The following is an 18,602-nucleotide window of genomic DNA, read 5'->3' on the forward strand; positions in this document are numbered from 1 at the left end:
TAAGTTCTTTTTACCTCTGATGTTTAAGTAATAAATTAGATTTATTTAAGCATATTGTGATCTGAGTGCTTACATTTGCACCCAAATGCTCAAAATAAAAAGATGATCTTTTGTATTTCCTAATGGATTGATTGAATACTATAATTTTGATTGAATTTTTCAGTCATTTGTAGTATATCCAGTCAAATATAATTATAATTTTTATCAGAAGTATTATGAAAGGCAGTTCAGATTTTAAGCTTTTAATGGTAGTAGTAATGTAAGGAATGCACTAAAGACAGTTACGTTATTTTTTTAAAATACAGTATACCTAATCATGCACTAGGCATCAGTATGTTTTTAATAGTGTGTTTTGCCTATGGTTTTTATATTGTGATCATGTATGGGCAGTGCTTTGACCCTTTTACCCCCTTCCTATTTGCTGGTTTTGGTATTACACAAACTAAAAACTAATGTACTAGCTGTTTCCAGTCCCCCTAACCTACTCTATTTTCTTGTAGTGTTATTAGCTTGGCTACTAAATGTGCCATGCCCAGTTTTCGAATGCACCTGAGAGCACATGGGATGGTAGCAATGGTCTTTAAAACCTTGGATGATTCCCAGCACCATCAGGTATTTTTAAGTTTCCGAGATTGAGAAGCCTTATATTGAAAACTACTAGTCTATTTGGCTATCAAAAAATATCTTCACTGAATAGTCTATAAATATATCCTCATTACAGATTGAGTTCATTTTATTTGCTAAATTTGTAGTGCTTATGGCCAGAAGTTTTTGCTTAATACTTATTTTCTCATGAAAACATTTTTTCTTAATTTGTCATTTTATATTGTTAAAATTGTATTTTGTTATCTTAGCTAACGTAGTATATTGATACTGAATTCTGTAAGCATGATTTTCTCTATAATCAGAAAGCACTGAGAAGAATCTTTTAATATTATTTGATACTAATGAATGGAAAAAAACTGGTTCGGAAATGCAGCCCTAATTTTTTAGAAACGTTTTTGTCCAGTGTTGAATCTGGAACATGGCCTCATTGTGATAAGGAATAAATTCTTCATTTTCCTTGCCTTTGATGCTTTTGCTTAATAATAAACATAATAACAAAAGTTATTAGGTTTAACATTTTCCAAAATTAGAAGAGAGTAACATCATTGCTAATTATTATCATTAGTAGTATTTTGAGATGGCCTTACTGTATTTTTGTTAAATTATGTTCTAAATACAGGTTAGGCGATAAATAATTTAATACTGCATCTTCTGGGCTGGGTGCAGTGGCTCATGCCTGTAATCCCAGCACTTTGGGAGGCCAGAGTGGGCGAATCACCTCAGGTTAGGAGTTTGAGATCAGCCTGGCCAACATGGCAAAACCCCAACTCTACTAAAAATACAAAAAATTAACTGGGTATGGTGGCGGGCACCTGTAATCCCAGCTACTTGGGAGGTTGAGGCAGGATAATTGCTTGAACCTGGGAGGTGGAGGTTGCAGTGAGCCGAGATTGCACCACTACACTCTAGTGTGGGCGACAGAGCGAGACTCCTTCTCAAAAAAACCCCCAAAAACCTGCATCTTAGGAAACCTAAAGTAATGCACTTAACCCTGAGTGAGCATAACTCCTTTACTCAGTTGTAGCAGATACAAAATAATAATGGAGAAAAAGTGAGCACTAAGAAGTTAGTTCGTTAGCTAGGCACGGTGACTCACACCTGTAATCTCAGCACTTTGGGAGGCTGAGGCAGGTGGATCACTTGAGGTCAGGAGCTTGAGACCAGCCTGGCCAACATGATGAAACACTGACTCTACTAAAAATATAAAAATTAGCCAGGTGTGGTGGCATGCACCTGTAGTCCCAGCTGCTCGGGAGGCTGAGGCAGGAGAATCGCTTGAACCTGGGACACGGAGGTTGCAGTGATCCAAGGTCGTACCACTGCACTCCAGCCTGGGAGACAGAGCAAAATTCTGTCTTAAAAGAAGTTAGTTTGTCGCTAGGCAAGGTGGTGTGCATTTATAAGTCCCAGCTACTCTGGAGACTTAAGGTGGGAGGATCTCTTGAGCCCAGGAGTTCAGATCCATTTTGGGAAACCTAGTGAAACCTCATCTCTTAAAAACAAACAAAAAATAGAATTTGCTTTATTATGCAGTTAACAGTGAACTTAGACATTATAGTGTGTGATTTTAAGGGCAGTGGATCCCCAATGGCCTTTACTATGGCATCCTAATTTCCAAAAATAATTTGCTATATAAACATTTAATCAGACACCTGGTCTGATGCTTCTCTATTTCTGGGGGCTCAAAGTTTAAATCTTTAGATAGTTGCATTTTCTGTATATTGAAATAAGTGTAAGTACAGAATATCTCAAGTGTTGGGATATCCCAAATGTAAGACCTTTTTTTTGTATTCACATTTATCTAGAATATTTCACCTTCAGTATTTTTAGATTGTGTTAGTAGAGTGTCCTGGCCAGGTGCGGTGGCTCACACCTATAATCCTAGCACTTTGGGAAGCTGAGATGGGCAGATTGCCTGAGCTCAGGAGTTTGAGACCAGCCTGGGCAACATGTGAAACCCCATCTCTATTAAAAATGCAAAAAGTTACCCGGGCGTAATGGTGCGTGCCTGTAATCCCAGCTACTCAGGAGGCCGAGGCACAAGAACTGCTGGAACCCAGGAGGTGGAGGTTACAGTGAGCCGAGATTGTGCCACTGCACTCCAGCCTGGGCGACAGAGCGAGACTCCCTCTCAAAAAAAAAAAAAAAAAAAAAAGTAGAGTGTGCTGACTTAACTACCTGATCTGAGTGATTTTGAGACAGTTTATTAATGATTTAAAAAATTATTTGGTTCAACCAGAGTTGATTGGTTTATTTTATTTTTTTAAGTGATCCTCCCAACTCACCCTCTCAAGTAACTGGGACTACAGGCTCCTGCCACTATGCCAGGCTAGTTTTTGTATTTTATTTTGTTTTGTTTTGTTTTATTTTATTTTTTATTTTTTTATTTTATTTTATTTATTTTGAGATAGAGTCTCACTCTTGTCACCCAGGCAGGAGTGCAGTGACACCATCTCAGCTCACTGCAGCCTCCGCCTCCTGGGTTCAAGTGATTGTGCTGCCTCAGCCTCCCGAGTAGCTGGGATGACAGACGAGCGTCACCATGCCCAGCTAATTTTTTTGTATTTTCAGTAGAGACGGGGTTTCATCATGTTGGCCAGGCTGGTCTTGAACTCCCGACCTTAGGTGATCTGCCTTCCCCAGCCTCCCAAAGTGCTGGGATTAACAGACGTGAGCCACTGCGCCCAGCCTAATTTTTGTATTTTTAATAGAGACGAGGTTTCACCATGTTACCAGGTTGATCTCGATCACCTTACCTCAGGTGATCTGCCCGCCTCAGCCTCCCAAAGTGCTGGGATTACAAGTGTGAGCCACCACGCCTAGCAATTGGTTTATTTTAAAGAAATCCAAATACGTGTATTTCAGCATCCTGGGTTTATATACGGATGCAAACACAGCTGTGTTTTCCAAGGGAAAAAATGTGTTAAGGGTTTGATATAGATTTAAAATTATTATTTAAATTATTGATTTTAAACTGAAATATGACTACTATGTCATAAAGAATAGGCTGGGCGTGGTGGGTTACGCCTGTAATCTTAGCACTTTGAGAGGCCAAAGTGGGTGTATCACTTGACCTCACGTGTTCAGAACCAGCCTCGGCAACATGGTGAAACCCCATCTACAAAAAAATAGAAAAAAATCAGCTGGGCATGGTGGCGTCTGCCGATTGTCCCAGGTACTTGGGAAGCTGAAGTGGGGAGGATTGCTTGAGTCCAGACAGACAAGGCTTCAGTGAGCTGATGTGGTGCCACTGCAGTCTAGTCTGGATGACAAAGTGAAACCTTGTCTCAAAAAGAAAAAAAATGAGGTATGTCATAATAGAATTTATATATATATATATGCACACTCACACACACATATCTGTAAAAATGTTCTATAAACTCTTCGTTTAGCACAGAATAGCCAAATAAATATTTAACTCAGCTTATATTCTTCTAGCTATCAGGCATTCATATATGGATGATCCATTGAAAGGAAAATTTTAAGCAACAGCGTTTAATTTTTTTTTTTTTTTTTTTTTTTTTTTTGAGACGGAGTCTCGCTCTGTCGCCCAGGCTGGAGTGCAGTGGCGCGATCTCGGCTCACTGCAAGCTCCGCCTCCCGGGTTCACGGCATTCTCCTGCCTCAGCCTCCCGAGTAGCTGGGACTACAGGCGCCCACAACCGCGCCCGGCTAATTTTTTGTATTTTTAGTAGAGACGGGGTTTCACCGTGGTCTCGATCTCCTGACCTTCTGATCCGCCCGCCTCGGCCTCCCAAAGTGCTGGGATTACAGGCGTGAGCCACCGCGCCCGGCCAGCGTTTAATTTTTTAAACATGTTTCTTCAGAATATTTGGTAATATGTTTTAAGTGTTCTAACTTGTAAACAAAAGTCATTAACCATCTTATTTCCTGAGATGTCAGGAGTTGCTTACATGAACTTTTTTCTCTTTTCCTTTTTTTGGCCTGTGGAAGAATCTGTCCCTGTGTACAGCTGCCCTCATGTATATACTGAGTAGAGACCGTTTGAACATGGATCTTGACAGAGCTAGCTTAGATCTAATGATTCGACTTTTGGAACTGGAACAAGATGCTTCGTCAGCCAAGCTACTGAATGAAAAAGATATGAACAAAATTAAAGAAAAAATCCGAAGGCTCTGTGAAACTGTACACAACAAGCATCTTGATCTAGAAAATATAACGGTGGGTTCCTTCTTCCTTCCTTCTAAGATGAGAATTACTTTCATAAAGTCTTTGGTTAGTTACAGCAGCTGTGTGACTGTGGGCAAATTATTTTAACTCTAACCTTGGTTTACAGTTTGGCAAATTTCTTAGGTTTAGATCTGAGCATAATTTCCTTCCTTTCCTGAACTTCCTAAACTAGTTTATCTGTATTTAGGCTTTTTGCCCAGTAAATAGTTGCATTTTCTGTGCATTTTTTCTAATCCTTTTCTCTTTATTTTTTATTTTTTAAGGAAAAAAATGGGCCGGGCACAGTGGCTCATGCCTGTAATAACCAGCATTTTGAGAGGCCGAAGCAGGTGGATTGCTTGAACCTGGGAGTTTGGGTCCAGCTTGGGTGACATGGGGAAACCCCAGCTCTACAGAAAATACAAAAAGTTAGCCAGATATGGTGGTGTGCACCTGTAGTCCCAGCTACTCAGGAGGCTTAGGTTGGGGGAATATCCTGAGCCAAGGGAGTTTTAAGGTACAGCGAGCCGAGGTTGTGCCCCTGCACCTCCAGTCTGGGTGGCAGAGTAAGATCGTCTCAAAAAGAAAGGGTAGAAACTACATTTAGGCTATTAGGAATTTGAATTCTTTTTCTCCATGGATTTCAGGAATAAAAGTTTCAGAGGATTTACGTCTGCCATTTTCTTTTTTAATTTTTATTTTATAATAATAGTAATAATTATTATTTTTTGAGACAGGGTCTTGCTCTGTTTCCCAGGCTGGAGGGCAGTGGTGCAGTCATAGCTCATTGCAGCCTCAAACCCCTAGGCTAAAGTGATCCTCCCACCTCAGCGCCCCAAGTAGCTGGGACTACAGGTGTATACCACCATATCTGGCTAACTTTTGTATTTTTAGTAGAGGCGGGGTTTTTGCCATGTTGCCCAGGCTGGTTTTGAACTCGTGGGCTCAAGCGATCTCCCCTCAGCCTCTCAAAGTGTTGGGCTTACAGGCGTGAGCCACCACCCCTGCCATAACTGCCATTTTCAATTGGCAAGCATCTATTTATTCCAGAGTACCTCAGGGTGTCTAACTGCTTCATTGGACTTGAAGAACCCTGAAGACACGACAAGGAAGATTCCTAGGCACCTCGCCTCCCCTGAGGTGGTATTCCTTATAATTTAGTCATGGCCAGTAGCTGCTGTTAATGCTCATCATGATGCCCCATGTGTGAGATGGCTATTCCAGTTTTGCTTTAGTTCAGTTCTGCTTTCTTCTGACTTTTTACTTGTACAATCAATAATGTTTCAATGGTTTCTAGGCCAGTAGAAGATAATTGGCCTGTGATTTTGAAAACAAACAAACAAAAAGAATATTTATTATAAAGTAACCTGGTTTTCAGACATTTCCAACATCAAAACTATATAAACATTGGTTATTGTCTACTGGTTCACAATGGACAAGTCTATGCAAACGTACCCCCAAAGTCCAAGGAAGCTGAGAGGCCGAAGAGTGACAAATCCAGTGTTTTAGAAAGAAACATTTAATAGGGACTTACGAACAAAAGCCGTATCTGTATCTCGGGATCCCCATGCCATTACACCCCACATCCAGGATTTATATGCTATATGGAAAGCGTAATTCAGAATGGATGTGTAGGGCTGTTGAAGTACACCAGGGTTGTTTGACATAAGGGCAGGATATACAGTAAGTACCTGATTTTACATAAGGAACAATGGGTAAACTGGAAATTTTAGAGGCTTTCCTGAACAGATGTTAATTAATCAGAAGCCAGGCTGGGCGGTATGGCTCATGCCTATAATCCCAGCATTTTGGGAGTCCGAGGCAGGTGGCTCACCTGAGACCAGGAGTTCAAGACCAATCTGGCCAGTATGGTGAAATCCGGTCTCTACTAAAAATACAAAAATTAGCTGTGCATGGTGGTGGGTGCCTGTATTCCCAGCTACTTGGGAGTCTGAGGCACAAGAATTTCTTGAACCTGGAACCTAAGAGGCAAGGTGGAGGTTTCAGTGAGCTGAGATTGGCGCCACTGCACTCCATCCTGGGCAACAGAGCAAGACTGTGTCTCAAAAAAAAAAAAAAAAGGCCAGTGTCTCCACACTTTCTTAACTGAAGACTGCAGCATTTGCCACAAAAATTTGTAGGATGCTTTGTGCTAGCCAGATGTGACTTAAGGCTCTTGCTCTATTCTCTATTTTAATTAAGGTAGAGGTGGTAATACATTCTGGTTACGGTGGAGGATGGGAGAGCAATTTAACTTTAAACAGCAAGGTACAAAACTGACATGTATTCAGTACTTTTCACTTTATAAGATTGTGGAGAGAGGTGGTGTGCTCAGATGGCAAATCATGAAGTCTTGCCCCTGTCGCCCAGGCCAGAGTGCAGTGGTGTGATCTCGTCTCACTGCAGCCTCTGCCTCCTGGGTTCAAGCAATTCTTGTGCGTCAGCCTCTTGAATAGCTGGGATTACAGACGTGTGCCATCACACCCAGCTAATTTTCTTGTATTTTTAGTAGAGACGGGGTTTTGCTATGTTGGCCAAGCTGGTCTCAAACTCCTGATCTCGGGTGACCTGCCCTCCTCGGCCTTCCTGGGATTACAAACATGAGCCACTGCACCTGTCCAAAATATCTGTAATTTTTATTTACTTCTATATTTTTAGTGTCTACTAATTTTTTCATGCTATAAAAGAATAAATTTGAGCCTATAATTTTTATTTGCCTGCATAGTTGGATGAATGTGCCTTTAGTTTTTTGTCTGTATTCGACATTTAGATTCATTTCAGGTATGCTGTTAAATAACATGATAAACTTGATAATTGGATTTGTCTTATATTTTGTTGAATTTATTAGGATGATAAATACCAGAATAGAAACTTTCCTACACTGTATTAAATAGTTTACTCATATGATTAAGCAGAGCACAGTTGTCAATTTTAGGATTCCTCTTTTTCCCCACTAATGTTAGCTATTCTTGAATATTTTTGTTTTAAATTGTACAGTAGATTTACTATGTTGTTTTGTACAATGAATATCCTCTACACATTAGTTTTGTTACTAGTTGCTTACTTTCTTGAATATATTGGTATTGCTGATTTGCCATGAAAAGATAATTTAAAATAGTAATATAGTCATGTTTTGCGTCATGACGGATATGTTCTAAAAATGCATTGTTAGGTGATTTTGTTGTTGTGTGAACATCAAAGTGTACTTACACAGACCTAGAAGTTATAACCTACCACACATCTCGACTGTATGGTAAAACCTGTTGCTTTTAGGGTGCAAACCTGTATAGCATGTTACTATATTGAACACTGAAGGCAGTTGGAACACAATGGTGGTAAAATTTGTGCATCTAAACATAAAAAAGATACAGTAAAAATATGATATAAAAGATTTTAAAAGATACACCTATATGGACACTTACCATGAGTAGAGCTTGCAGGACTGGAAGTTGCTCTGTGTAAGTCAGTGAGTGATGAGTGAATGCGAAGGCCGAGGACATTATTGCACACTACTACAGACTTGATAAACACCATACACTCTGGCTCCCTTAAGTTTAACTCTTGACTCTTTTATAATAACACTTAGCTTAAAACACAAATTGTATAGATCTACAAAAATATTCTGTGAGCTTTTGTCTGCTTTTAAAATTATTTTTTAACTTTTAAAACTTTTTTTGTTAAAAATGAAGACGACACACACACTTTAACCTAGGTCCACACAGGGTCAAGATTATCAATATGATTGTCTTCCACCTCCATATCTTGTCCCATTGGAAGGTTTTAGGGGCAGTAAAACTTGCATGGAGGTGTCATCTCCTGTGATAACAATGCCTTGACCTGGAATACCTTCTGAAGGACCTGCCTGGGGGCTCCCCTGCACTGCCTTGAAACTCTCTGGCTCTGTCAACCTGGCTGGAGTGCAGTAGCGCCATCTCAGCTCACTGCAACCTCCGCCTCCTGGGTTCAAGTGACCCTTGTGCCTCAGCCTCCCAAAGTGCTAGGATTACAGGTGTGAGCCACCTCGTGGCCTGTTGCTCTTATTTTCTGATTAGTGATTTGACTGTGCTTTAACTCTGAGGACTATTCCAGTTTTCAAATAAAATGCTTGAATAGTAGGCTGTTTTTACATGCTAGCTTATAGTATACTGAATATAGCCTAAAATATCAAAGAATCGTTTTTATGCCAATAGAAACAAAACCAAAACTTACTAAAAAGACTCGAGTTTTAATTATTAATATCACATTACCATCACCTTTCTTCTAAACAAAGAATGCCTCATTAGGCTTCAGCTTTGCCAGTATGACTCATGAATTAACACACCCGAACCAATCTAAATTACTCTTTGAGGGACAGAATGAAAAATGGGCACAATTGAATCTGTTTTTTGTGGTATTGGATTCTAGTTCTATATTTGTCACCTTGGAGAACTTTTTTTTTTTTTTTGAGACGGAGTCTCACTTTGTCGGCCAGGCTGGAGTATAGTGGCACAAATCTTGGCTCGCTGCAACCTTGGCCTCCCGGGTTCAAGCAATTCTTCCTGCTTCAGCCTCCCGAGTAGCTGGGATTACAGGCGCCCACCACCACGCCCAGCCAATTTTTGTATTTTTAGTAGAGATGGGGTTTTACCATGTTGGCCAGGCTGGTCTTGAACTCCTGACCTCAGGTGATCAGCCTGCCTCGGTCTCCCAAAGTGCTGGGATTACAGGCTTGAGCCACCACACCTGGCCGAGAACAACTTTTTTTAAAAGAAGTAGATTAAAATATTCTAGATCTCTTCTAAATGTGCAATCCTAAGGTTTTCACTGGTAATATCTGTTATTTGCGTTTCTAAATATCTAATTATTTTGCAGTTTTCAAATAGACCTGATAATGTAAACCATCATCTTTCGAAAGGGAGAAATTTAGGGAGAAAAATCAGATCTTGTCAGTCTTTGCTAGTTAAAGAGCGTTTATTTTGTTATGCTGAAGTTCCTTTATTACAGCAGGAACCAAATTGCTGTTTGTTGGGAAGTGGCTGTCTGCTTTAAAAAGAAAAACAACAGCCAAAGTGAAATAAAGAGCAATAAAAACTTTACTCAGATTGTGAATGTGGCTCTTAGCTTTTGTACCAGAAGGTGGTGGTCCTAAAGCATTATTTGTATACAGTTTTGTTATCATGGCCACATGATGAATATCTGAGCTGCTAAGCCTGCAGTATGCCCTTTAAAACTAGTCAGTCTGCAACACTAAAATGAACAAAAGATTTGTATGCAGAATAGACAAAATACACTGAATAATAAGAAAAGACCATCAGTCTTGAAGGAAAATATGGAAAGAATAATGAACAGGAGTCTCATATTAGAAACAATATGTGAAAAACTGTTCAAGGTTATTGTAGTTGTAAAAATACAAACAAAAGCAATATGTTACCATTTTGTGTCCTCAGACAAAAATGTTAAGTGATAACTTGTGCTTTTGAAGATTCAGGGCAACTGACTTTGCTCCTGAGAGCGTTACTTGTTAAATCCATTGCAGTAAATTAATCCAATATTGATTTACAGTTAAAAAATACATGTACCCTTTGACTTAGCAGTTCCACACTTCTATGCTGTAGAAATAAGAGTACCTATATATATGTATAATATTAAACTGATAGATGATAGACTAATAGCACATTTTCTCTATGAAAAGCTGGTTAAACTTTGTTCAATGTAGACTATTCTGATAAAATTGAAAATTAGTTCAATTTTATGTATAAAAGTAGTATTAAAAAACTACATGTAGCATGCAGTAAAGTTTTGTAAAGAAACAATTTCTAGACTTATTGCTGAAAGTTAATATTCATTAATGATGCTTCTGGTTTTTAGACTGGGCATTTAGCTATGGAGACATTACTGTCCCTTACTTCTAAACGAGCAGGAGACTGGTTTAAAGAAGAACTCCGGCTTTTGGGTGGTCTGGATCATATTGTAGATAAAGGTATGATATTCACATTTATAATGTTTTTATATATTATTTAAAGCCTGAAGAAAACACTCCATTGACATACTTCAAAAAATAATTGTATCCGTTTGGAAATGTCTGTTTTTTTTTTAGTAGCATCCTGCAAATTTCTAACATTTAAAGAAGCGACCAGCTGGGCGCGGTGGCTCACGCCTGTAATCCCAGCACTTTGGGAGGCCGAGGCGGGCGGATCACCTGAGGTCAGGATTTTGAAACCAGCCTGACCCACATGGAGAAACCCCGTCTCTACTAAAAATACAAAACTAGCCAGGCGTGGTGCTGCATGCTTGTAATCCCAGCTACTTGGGAGGCTGAGGCAGGACAATTGCTTGAACATGGGAGGTGGAGGTTGCAGTGAGCTGAGATTGTGCCATTGCACTCCAGCCTGGGCAACAAGAGTGAAACTCTGTCTCCAAAAAAAAAAAAAAAAAAGGCCATTAACATTTTGATATTGGGGGATTATGGAAACAAAATAATTACAGAGTATGATATATTTCCAAATCTCACAGTATGAAACCTAGAATAAAAAATGTTCAGAGAGGTCCCAGCATGTTCATAGCGTGTGTACAGATGGCTTCTAATGTTAGTTAAAAGTATTCTGTTGGTAAGTATTGATGGTAAATACTAACTTACGTTTGTTTCTTTTCACCTAGTAAAAGAATGTGTGGATCATTTAAGTAGAGATGAGGATGAAGAGAAACTGGTAGCCTCACTATGGGGAGCAGAGAGATGTTTACGAGTTTTAGAAAGTGTAAGTATGGATGATTTGGCAAAAATTATTCAATCTTAATTGTGATTGTGTGTGTGAGAGAGACTGCCAAATATTTTATATACCCCTGGGGGTTCACTTCTGTTAATCCAGATAGAAATAGCAGTACTTTTTTTGAGCAACCAGTTAATAAACAAGCTAAATGAGTAGTTTTATATTTTAGGAGTACCTGTATTGTTGCTGCAAATGAAATGTTATGCTTGTTTGTTTATATATGCCAATCTTTTTTTAAGATTTTATTATTTTTATTATTTTTTGAGCCAGAGTCTCGCTCTGTCACCCAGGCTACAATGCAGTGGCCTTGTCTCAGCTCACTGCAACCTCTGCCTCTAGGGTTCAAGCAATTTTCATGCCTCAGCCTCTTGCGTACTGGGATTATAGGCGTGTGCCATCATGCCCTTCCAATTTTTGTATTTTTAGTAGAGTCAGGGTTTCCCCATGTTGGCCAGGCTGGTCTCAAACTCCTAGCCTCAAGTGGTCTGCCGGCTTTGGCCTCCCAAAGTGTTGGGATTACAGGCATTACACCTTGCTGGGCCCCTCCAAGCCCAGCTTTTTTTTCCTTAATGTGAATTTCCTTAATGTGAATTTCTACTTGACTACATTGTAGATAACAATAGTGAAATGCAATCAAGTTTTATTTTTAAAGTATTATTAGCATTTTGTTTATTTGACTTTTATTTGAGTCAGATTGTTTATAGGCGTGACTTGTCATAATATTTGACTTTGGAGAATGATACTGTTGAACTGCAGTAAGTATATTTTGTTCTTTGACTCTTATGAAGGACTTAACCCACTTCCGTGTAGATTAGAATTTATACTGCCAGCTAATTTCAGCATGCATAGGTTTGTTCACCAGGTTATTTTAAAAACATCTATGGGGAAAATAGGCCAGGCACGGTGGCTCACGCCTGTAATCCCAGCACTTTGGGAGTCCGAGGTGGGCTGTTCACGAGGTCAGGATATGGAGACCATCCTGGCTAACACGGTGAAACCCCATCTCCACTAAAAATACAAAAAATTAGCTGGGTGTGGTGGCAGGTGCCTGTAGTCCAATCTATTCGGGAGGCTGAGGCAGGAGAATGTTATGAACCCAGGAGGTGGAGCTTGCAGTGAGCTGAGATTGTGCCACTGCACTCCAGCCTGGGTGACAGAGTGAGACTCCGTCTCAAAAAAAAAAAAAAACAAAAAACAAAAACTGTGGGGAAAATAGTGTGGTATAAATTAAAAGCTCTGGCCAGATTAAATTGTAATCGCTCCATATGTTTTCTAGAGTGCTTTGGGTACAGTAGATAACAGATATTTCTTTGTAAAAATGTATTCTAAATGAATCTACTTATGAACTTTACGTTATTTGTAAGTTGAGGACTGCTCTATTCTGACATTCAGTGTGTTTGGCAATTTGTTACAGTGAATATATAGTGTAGAATATGTTAATTATGAATGAATAATTATAACAGTGATGTCTTAATTTTTTCGTAAAATATTAGCTTTCTTATTTTACATCTGGAACCTGTGGGTTGTGAAATTATTTCCTTAAGTAACAAGAACTGTTTCTTCCTCATTTTTATATCTTTTACGCCCCAGGCAGAATGTGGTGTTGTGAATGAATGAAAGTTTTGGATTGTCACAATTATCTCATATTCTTCCCTTTTAGGTAACTGTGCATAATCCCGAAAATCAAAGCTACTTGATAGCATATAAAGATTCCCAACTTATTGTTTCATCAGCTAAGTAAGTTTTTTGTTTATTAGTTAACAGTTAACATTGTTACTTATTTTGAACATTTGGATTGATCATAAATGAAAGAAATTTGGATTAGCTTCCTCCATGAAGTACTCTGTTGAGTTCTATGAATCAGTTCACATTGTGTAACGAAAGTTTGAAGAGTACAGATTTTGGACGCAAAATGAAGATGTGGATTCCAATTTGATAATTTCAGCTGTATCACTTTTGTAATATACAAACCAAACTCTTTACAAGGGGGGATAATAATTGTGTCTAACCCACCTAGGATTTTTATTACAATTGAATGAGTTAATTTGTATGTTTGTAAGAAATATATACTTAGTAGACATTTTAAAATATGTGTATATTAAAAATACATATAAAAACATTTTTAAAATTTAAATGACGTTAAAAGTATCTTTTGTATCTTATTTGTGATACATATTAATGAGTTACATTAGTTAATATGCAAAGCCTAGAACAATACTTGGCATATAGTAAATACTAAGCATTTTTCCTCATTCTGGTTTTAAATGGAGTTTTCTAGCCCTCTTCTTCTGCACTTTATTTATCTATCTGTATGTAGCTTCATATCTGTATGTAGCTTCTTCCATTCCACATTTCTTTCTTCCCACATTTCATCACAATTAGGCTAATGCTGTCACCTCTGCGCAGGTAAAATTCCCAAGTATGTCTCCAGTCCTGGTTTTATTTTATTACAGCAGCCTCTTCCTGATACCTCTGTCCTAGTTCTTGATATCTGCCCTAGTTCTCTGGCTTTTAGCCTATCCAGAACAATACTACTTGGAGTTAACTTTCTCCAAATCGCTACTTTGAAAAAATAGTTTTAATTTCTCAAATCTCTGATTCCTTACTGTCTTTAGATATATGTACGACTTTCTTATTGAAGTCAGCCTTATCAAAGGCCCATTGCAGTCTTACTCTAGTTTATCTGTTTTTTAACCTTTTATTTTGGAGGAATTCAAATATAAATAGTGTAATAAACTGTAATGTACACATTATCAATCATGACCAGTCTGGTTTCCATCTGTAACCCCATCCATTCCCTCTGCTGTATTATTTGAAACAAATCCAGGTATTATTTCATCCATAAATACTTAAGTACATAAGGTCTGAAAGAAAAGGACTCTTTTAAAAAATATAACCTCAATGCCATTTTCATACCACACATTATTAGTTGCCTCCTATTTTATGTTTAGGCAATATTCTAATTTTCAATAGTCTCAAATTTTTAGTCTCAATAGATTTTCTTAATCTGTAGGTTTTTAAAATCTCCCTTTTTGTCTTGGATTTGTACATTTTGTATCTTTCATTTGTATATTTTATTTATCTTTATTTTATTTATTTTTTTTTCTGAGCCCCAGCTGGAGTACAGTGGCATGATCTTGGCTCACTGCAACCCCCGCCTCCCAGGTTCATGTGATTCTCCTGCCTCAGCCGGAATATGAGTAGCTGGGACAACAGATGTGCGCCACCACACCCGGCTAATTTTTGGATTTTTAGCAGAGACGGGGTTTCACCATGTTGACCAGGCTGGTCTCAGGTGATCTGCCCGCCTCAGCCTCCCAAAGTGTTGGGATTACAGACGTGAGCCACTGTGCCTGGCCTATTTTATATACATTTAGCACTTTTTTTTTTTTTTAAAATAGATACAGGGTCTTGCTGTGTTGTCCCGGCTGGTCTCAAACTCGTGGGCTCAAGTGATTCTTCTGCCTTGACCTCCCAAAGTGTTGGGGTTACAGGCATGAGCCACTGTGCCTTGCCTATATTTAGTGCTCTTACCGCATGCATTCTGGTTGGTTGCTACCATGTTATTACCCTTCCTTACCAAAGATTATTGAAGTTAAATGTTTCTGGTTTCATTTTCTTTTTTAAATTGACAAGAAAAATTGTATATGTTGTTTCTGATTTAAAAATATCTCTTGTGTATACTTCATAACCTCTGGCAAGTACCTTGTAAAAGGAAGTATTTCATATGACAGATGCTCTTTCGTTGTGATTAGGAAAATCAGGCCACATGTCTTGGAAGTGGCAGTAGAGGTCAGAATTGAGTGTTTGTAAAAGAGCACTTATCTCTAGGTTTTTAAGCTTTTCAGCAGAAACCATAATCAATTCAGAGATAGCTTACAGAAAGATTAAATAACATATGCTGAACCTCCTTTCATCTTCAAAGCCCGAGTTTAGCCCAGTCTAAAAACAGTTGAGTTACCAATGACAGTATGGTAATCCTGACCAGCATTCAATACCAGAAGAACAAATTATTTTAGGTTAGACATGAGGAACACCTTCCTGACCAAATGGTTGTAAAATATTAAGAACTTTCACAGAATTTCCTCAGTATGTTTTAAAGGGCAACTAGGCATAGATTAGATACGGTTTCTAATTTTGTGTGATATATAATGCATGAAGAATCAACTGATAGAGCCAGCTTACTTGATTTGTATTAAACATAAAAATAGTGGATTTGATGATTTAAACAGTGTCTTTAGAAATACTAGATCCATTTAGGGATTATATTTCCTTGTTATTTTGGGTAGAATCTTGAGAATCCTTGGATGTAACTCATCCCCTTGGATAACTGTCAAGGAGACATGTCAGTTTGAATGAACTTAAATTAAAAAATAATGATTTATATTGTCACATTGGTAGTTAAGATAATAAAAATAATGATTTGCTCTAATGCGTATGAAATATTTAATACTTGTGTTTACTTTAACATTTGTTATGTAGTCATAACATTTACTACCTCAGAAGTGTCCAACATTAGCTCTTTAATCATTTGCACTGTTTGAGAAAGGGTTGTTGTCCGTCTCATATTGGAGAGATCAATAACATGCGAGACAATTTGGAAATAAAGAGATTACTAGTGGTAAATGTAGATAGTACAGATATAAACTTCTGCCATGAGTTTTTAATTTTAACGTTCCTTGGATAATTTTTTTTAAGGTATCAGGTTTTTCCAAAATAAAGTGAAATTTCATCCGATAGCCTTTAGGTTCAAGTAAATAGAAATTTGCTGTGTACCTATTATTATTTACTATAATAGTCTATATTTTATTTCCTTTTAAGAGCATTACAGCATTGTGAAGAACTGATTCAACAGTACAACCGCGCTGAGGACAGCATATGCTTAGCTGACAGTAAGCCTCTGCCTCACCAGAATGTAACTAACCATGTAGGCAAAGCAGTGGAGGACTGCATGAGGGCCATCATTGGGGTGTTGCTCAATTTAACTAATGATAATGGTAAGATTTTTTCCATTTTTTTCTCATTGAAAGATGTATATTACATGTGAAAACAAGTTATTTTTCTTTGTTTCTCCTTTTCTTAGGATAGTGATTTTTTAATTTGTCATAATGTACTTGACTTATTCATGTGTAGGTTTAAATTGCTTTTAAGAGTTGGTATTTTTAGAAGCTTAGTAGCTTAACCCGGAAGTATCAACAGTATGTTTCAATGGAGAAATGACTGTACAATTCCAAGTTAATGTCCATGTTAATAAATCTCCATTATTAGTGTTCTAAGGAAGAATCAATAACACTTTCCTATATCCATTTCTTATTTCAGAGTGGGGCAGCACCAAAACAGGAGAGCAGGACGGTCTCATAGGCACAGCACTGAACTGTGTGCTTCAGGTTCCAAAGTACCTACCTCAGGAGCAGAGATTTGATATTCGAGTGCTGGTAAGTTGAAATGACTTTTTCAGAAAAATGAGTATCATATCTAGTAAGGTGTGCAAAATGTTAACCTTAGTTTGGGTTTAAGAACCAACCCTTTAATATATTTTGGGTTTTTTTCATGAATTTCCTTAAGAACATACTTTTTTTTTTTTTTTTTTTTGGAGATGGAATCTACAGTGGCATCATCTTGGCTCACTGCAACCTCCGCCTCCCTGTTTCAAGCAGTCCTCTTGCCTCAGCCTTCCAGGTGCTGGGACTATAGGCATGTGCCACCATGCCTGACTAATTTTTGTATTTTTAGTAGAGATGGCGTTTTGCCATGTTGCCCAGGCTGGTCTCAAACTCCTGGCCTCAAGCGATCTGCCCACCTCAGCCTCCCAAAGTGGTGGGATTACAGGTATGAGCCACTGCGTCTGGCTGAATGTACTTCTTATTGTGCAAAAGAAAGCCATGAAAGACCCTATGTAAACATAAAAAGTGCAAAAGCTAAAAGTGACGGTTAAAAATTAAAGGAATGATTCTTTGGGAAAATTGGTGGGTTTTTTTGTTTTGCTTTTTTTTTTTTTTTTTTGAGACAGAGTCTTAGTTTCTTTCCCAGGCTGGAGTGCAGTGACACAATCTTGGCTCACTGCAACCTCCATCTCCTGGGTTCAAGCAATTCTCCTGCCTCAGCCTCCCAAGTAGGTGGGATTACAAGCATCCAACACCACACCTGGCTTGTTTTTGTATTTTTAGTAGAGATGGGGTTTCCCCATGTTTGTCAGGTTGGTCTTGAACTCCTGGCCTCAAGTGATCCACCCACCTTGGCTTCCCAAAGTGCTGGAATTACAGGCATGAGCCACTGTGCCCGGTCTTTTTGCTTTTTTTTTTCTTTTTGTCCTTTCATACTACTGGTTTTTAGCCATTTTATAGATGGTAGAACACTGATATTCAGCTTTTTAGCTACCAATAAAAATTGTGTATATTGTGTTTATTTGTTTTAAGCACTCATCTCTGATAATATGTGTCTTTTAAAATTTTTGAAGGGCTTAGGTCTGCTGATAAATCTAGTGGAGTATAGCGCTCGGAATCGGCACTGTCTTGTCAACATGGAAACATCGTGTTCTTTTGATTCTTCCATCTGTAGTGGAGAAGGAGATGGTAGTTTAAGGATAGCTGGACAAGTTCATGCTGTTCAGGCTTTAGTGCAGGTAAGCAACCACTTAAATACAAACTCATAACTGCAGTTTGTTGGATTTGTCCAATTTCTTTTATCAATTCCACCTTTTACCTCCTTTTCTTCCCCACCTGTTGCTGGCCCCTTCTGCCCCTCCCCCAGCCTTTTTAGTTAGAACTCCTGAAGCATGTCTCTGCTAGGGTCGAAAGGGACTGTTTTACACCTGACCAATTTTTAAATATTCACAGCGTCTAGGGTGAAAGCTTATTTTAAACCAGAATTTGTAACCAATTAAAAATGTGGTACACGGTGGTGCACGCCTATAATCCTAGCACTTTGGGAGGCCGAGGCAGGTGGATCACTTGAGGTCAGGAGTTCAAGACCAGCCTGACCAATATGGTGAAACCTCATCTCTACTAAAAATACAAAAATTAGCCAGGCATGGTGGCATGCACCTGTAATCCCAGCTACTCAGGAGGCTAGGCAGGAGAA

General features: G+C 38.5%; 1 protein-coding gene across 5 annotated transcripts in view; it reads left to right on the forward strand.

The window, feature by feature from the left end:
- WAPL (WAPL cohesin release factor) overlaps positions 1-18,602 on the forward strand; it is an 87,595-nt gene that overhangs the window by 53,418 nt on the left and 15,575 nt on the right. For all 5 annotated transcript variants that reach the window (XM_005565256.5, XM_005565259.5, XM_005565257.5 and 2 more), the window contains 8 exons: positions 501-612; positions 4,561-4,788; positions 10,624-10,735; positions 11,413-11,510; positions 13,183-13,259; positions 16,344-16,519; positions 16,842-16,957; positions 17,980-18,144. In XM_005565256.5, coding sequence (XP_005565313.2) covers positions 501-612; positions 4,561-4,788; positions 10,624-10,735; positions 11,413-11,510; positions 13,183-13,259; positions 16,344-16,519; positions 16,842-16,957; positions 17,980-18,144 — 1,084 coding nt within the window. The remainder of the gene's footprint in view (positions 1-500; positions 613-4,560; positions 4,789-10,623; positions 10,736-11,412; positions 11,511-13,182; positions 13,260-16,343; positions 16,520-16,841; positions 16,958-17,979; positions 18,145-18,602) is intronic.

This window comes from Macaca fascicularis, chromosome 9 (genome assembly GCF_037993035.2).
Source record: "Macaca fascicularis isolate 582-1 chromosome 9, T2T-MFA8v1.1".
In the NCBI taxonomy this organism is placed as follows: Eukaryota; Metazoa; Chordata; class Mammalia; order Primates; family Cercopithecidae; genus Macaca; species Macaca fascicularis.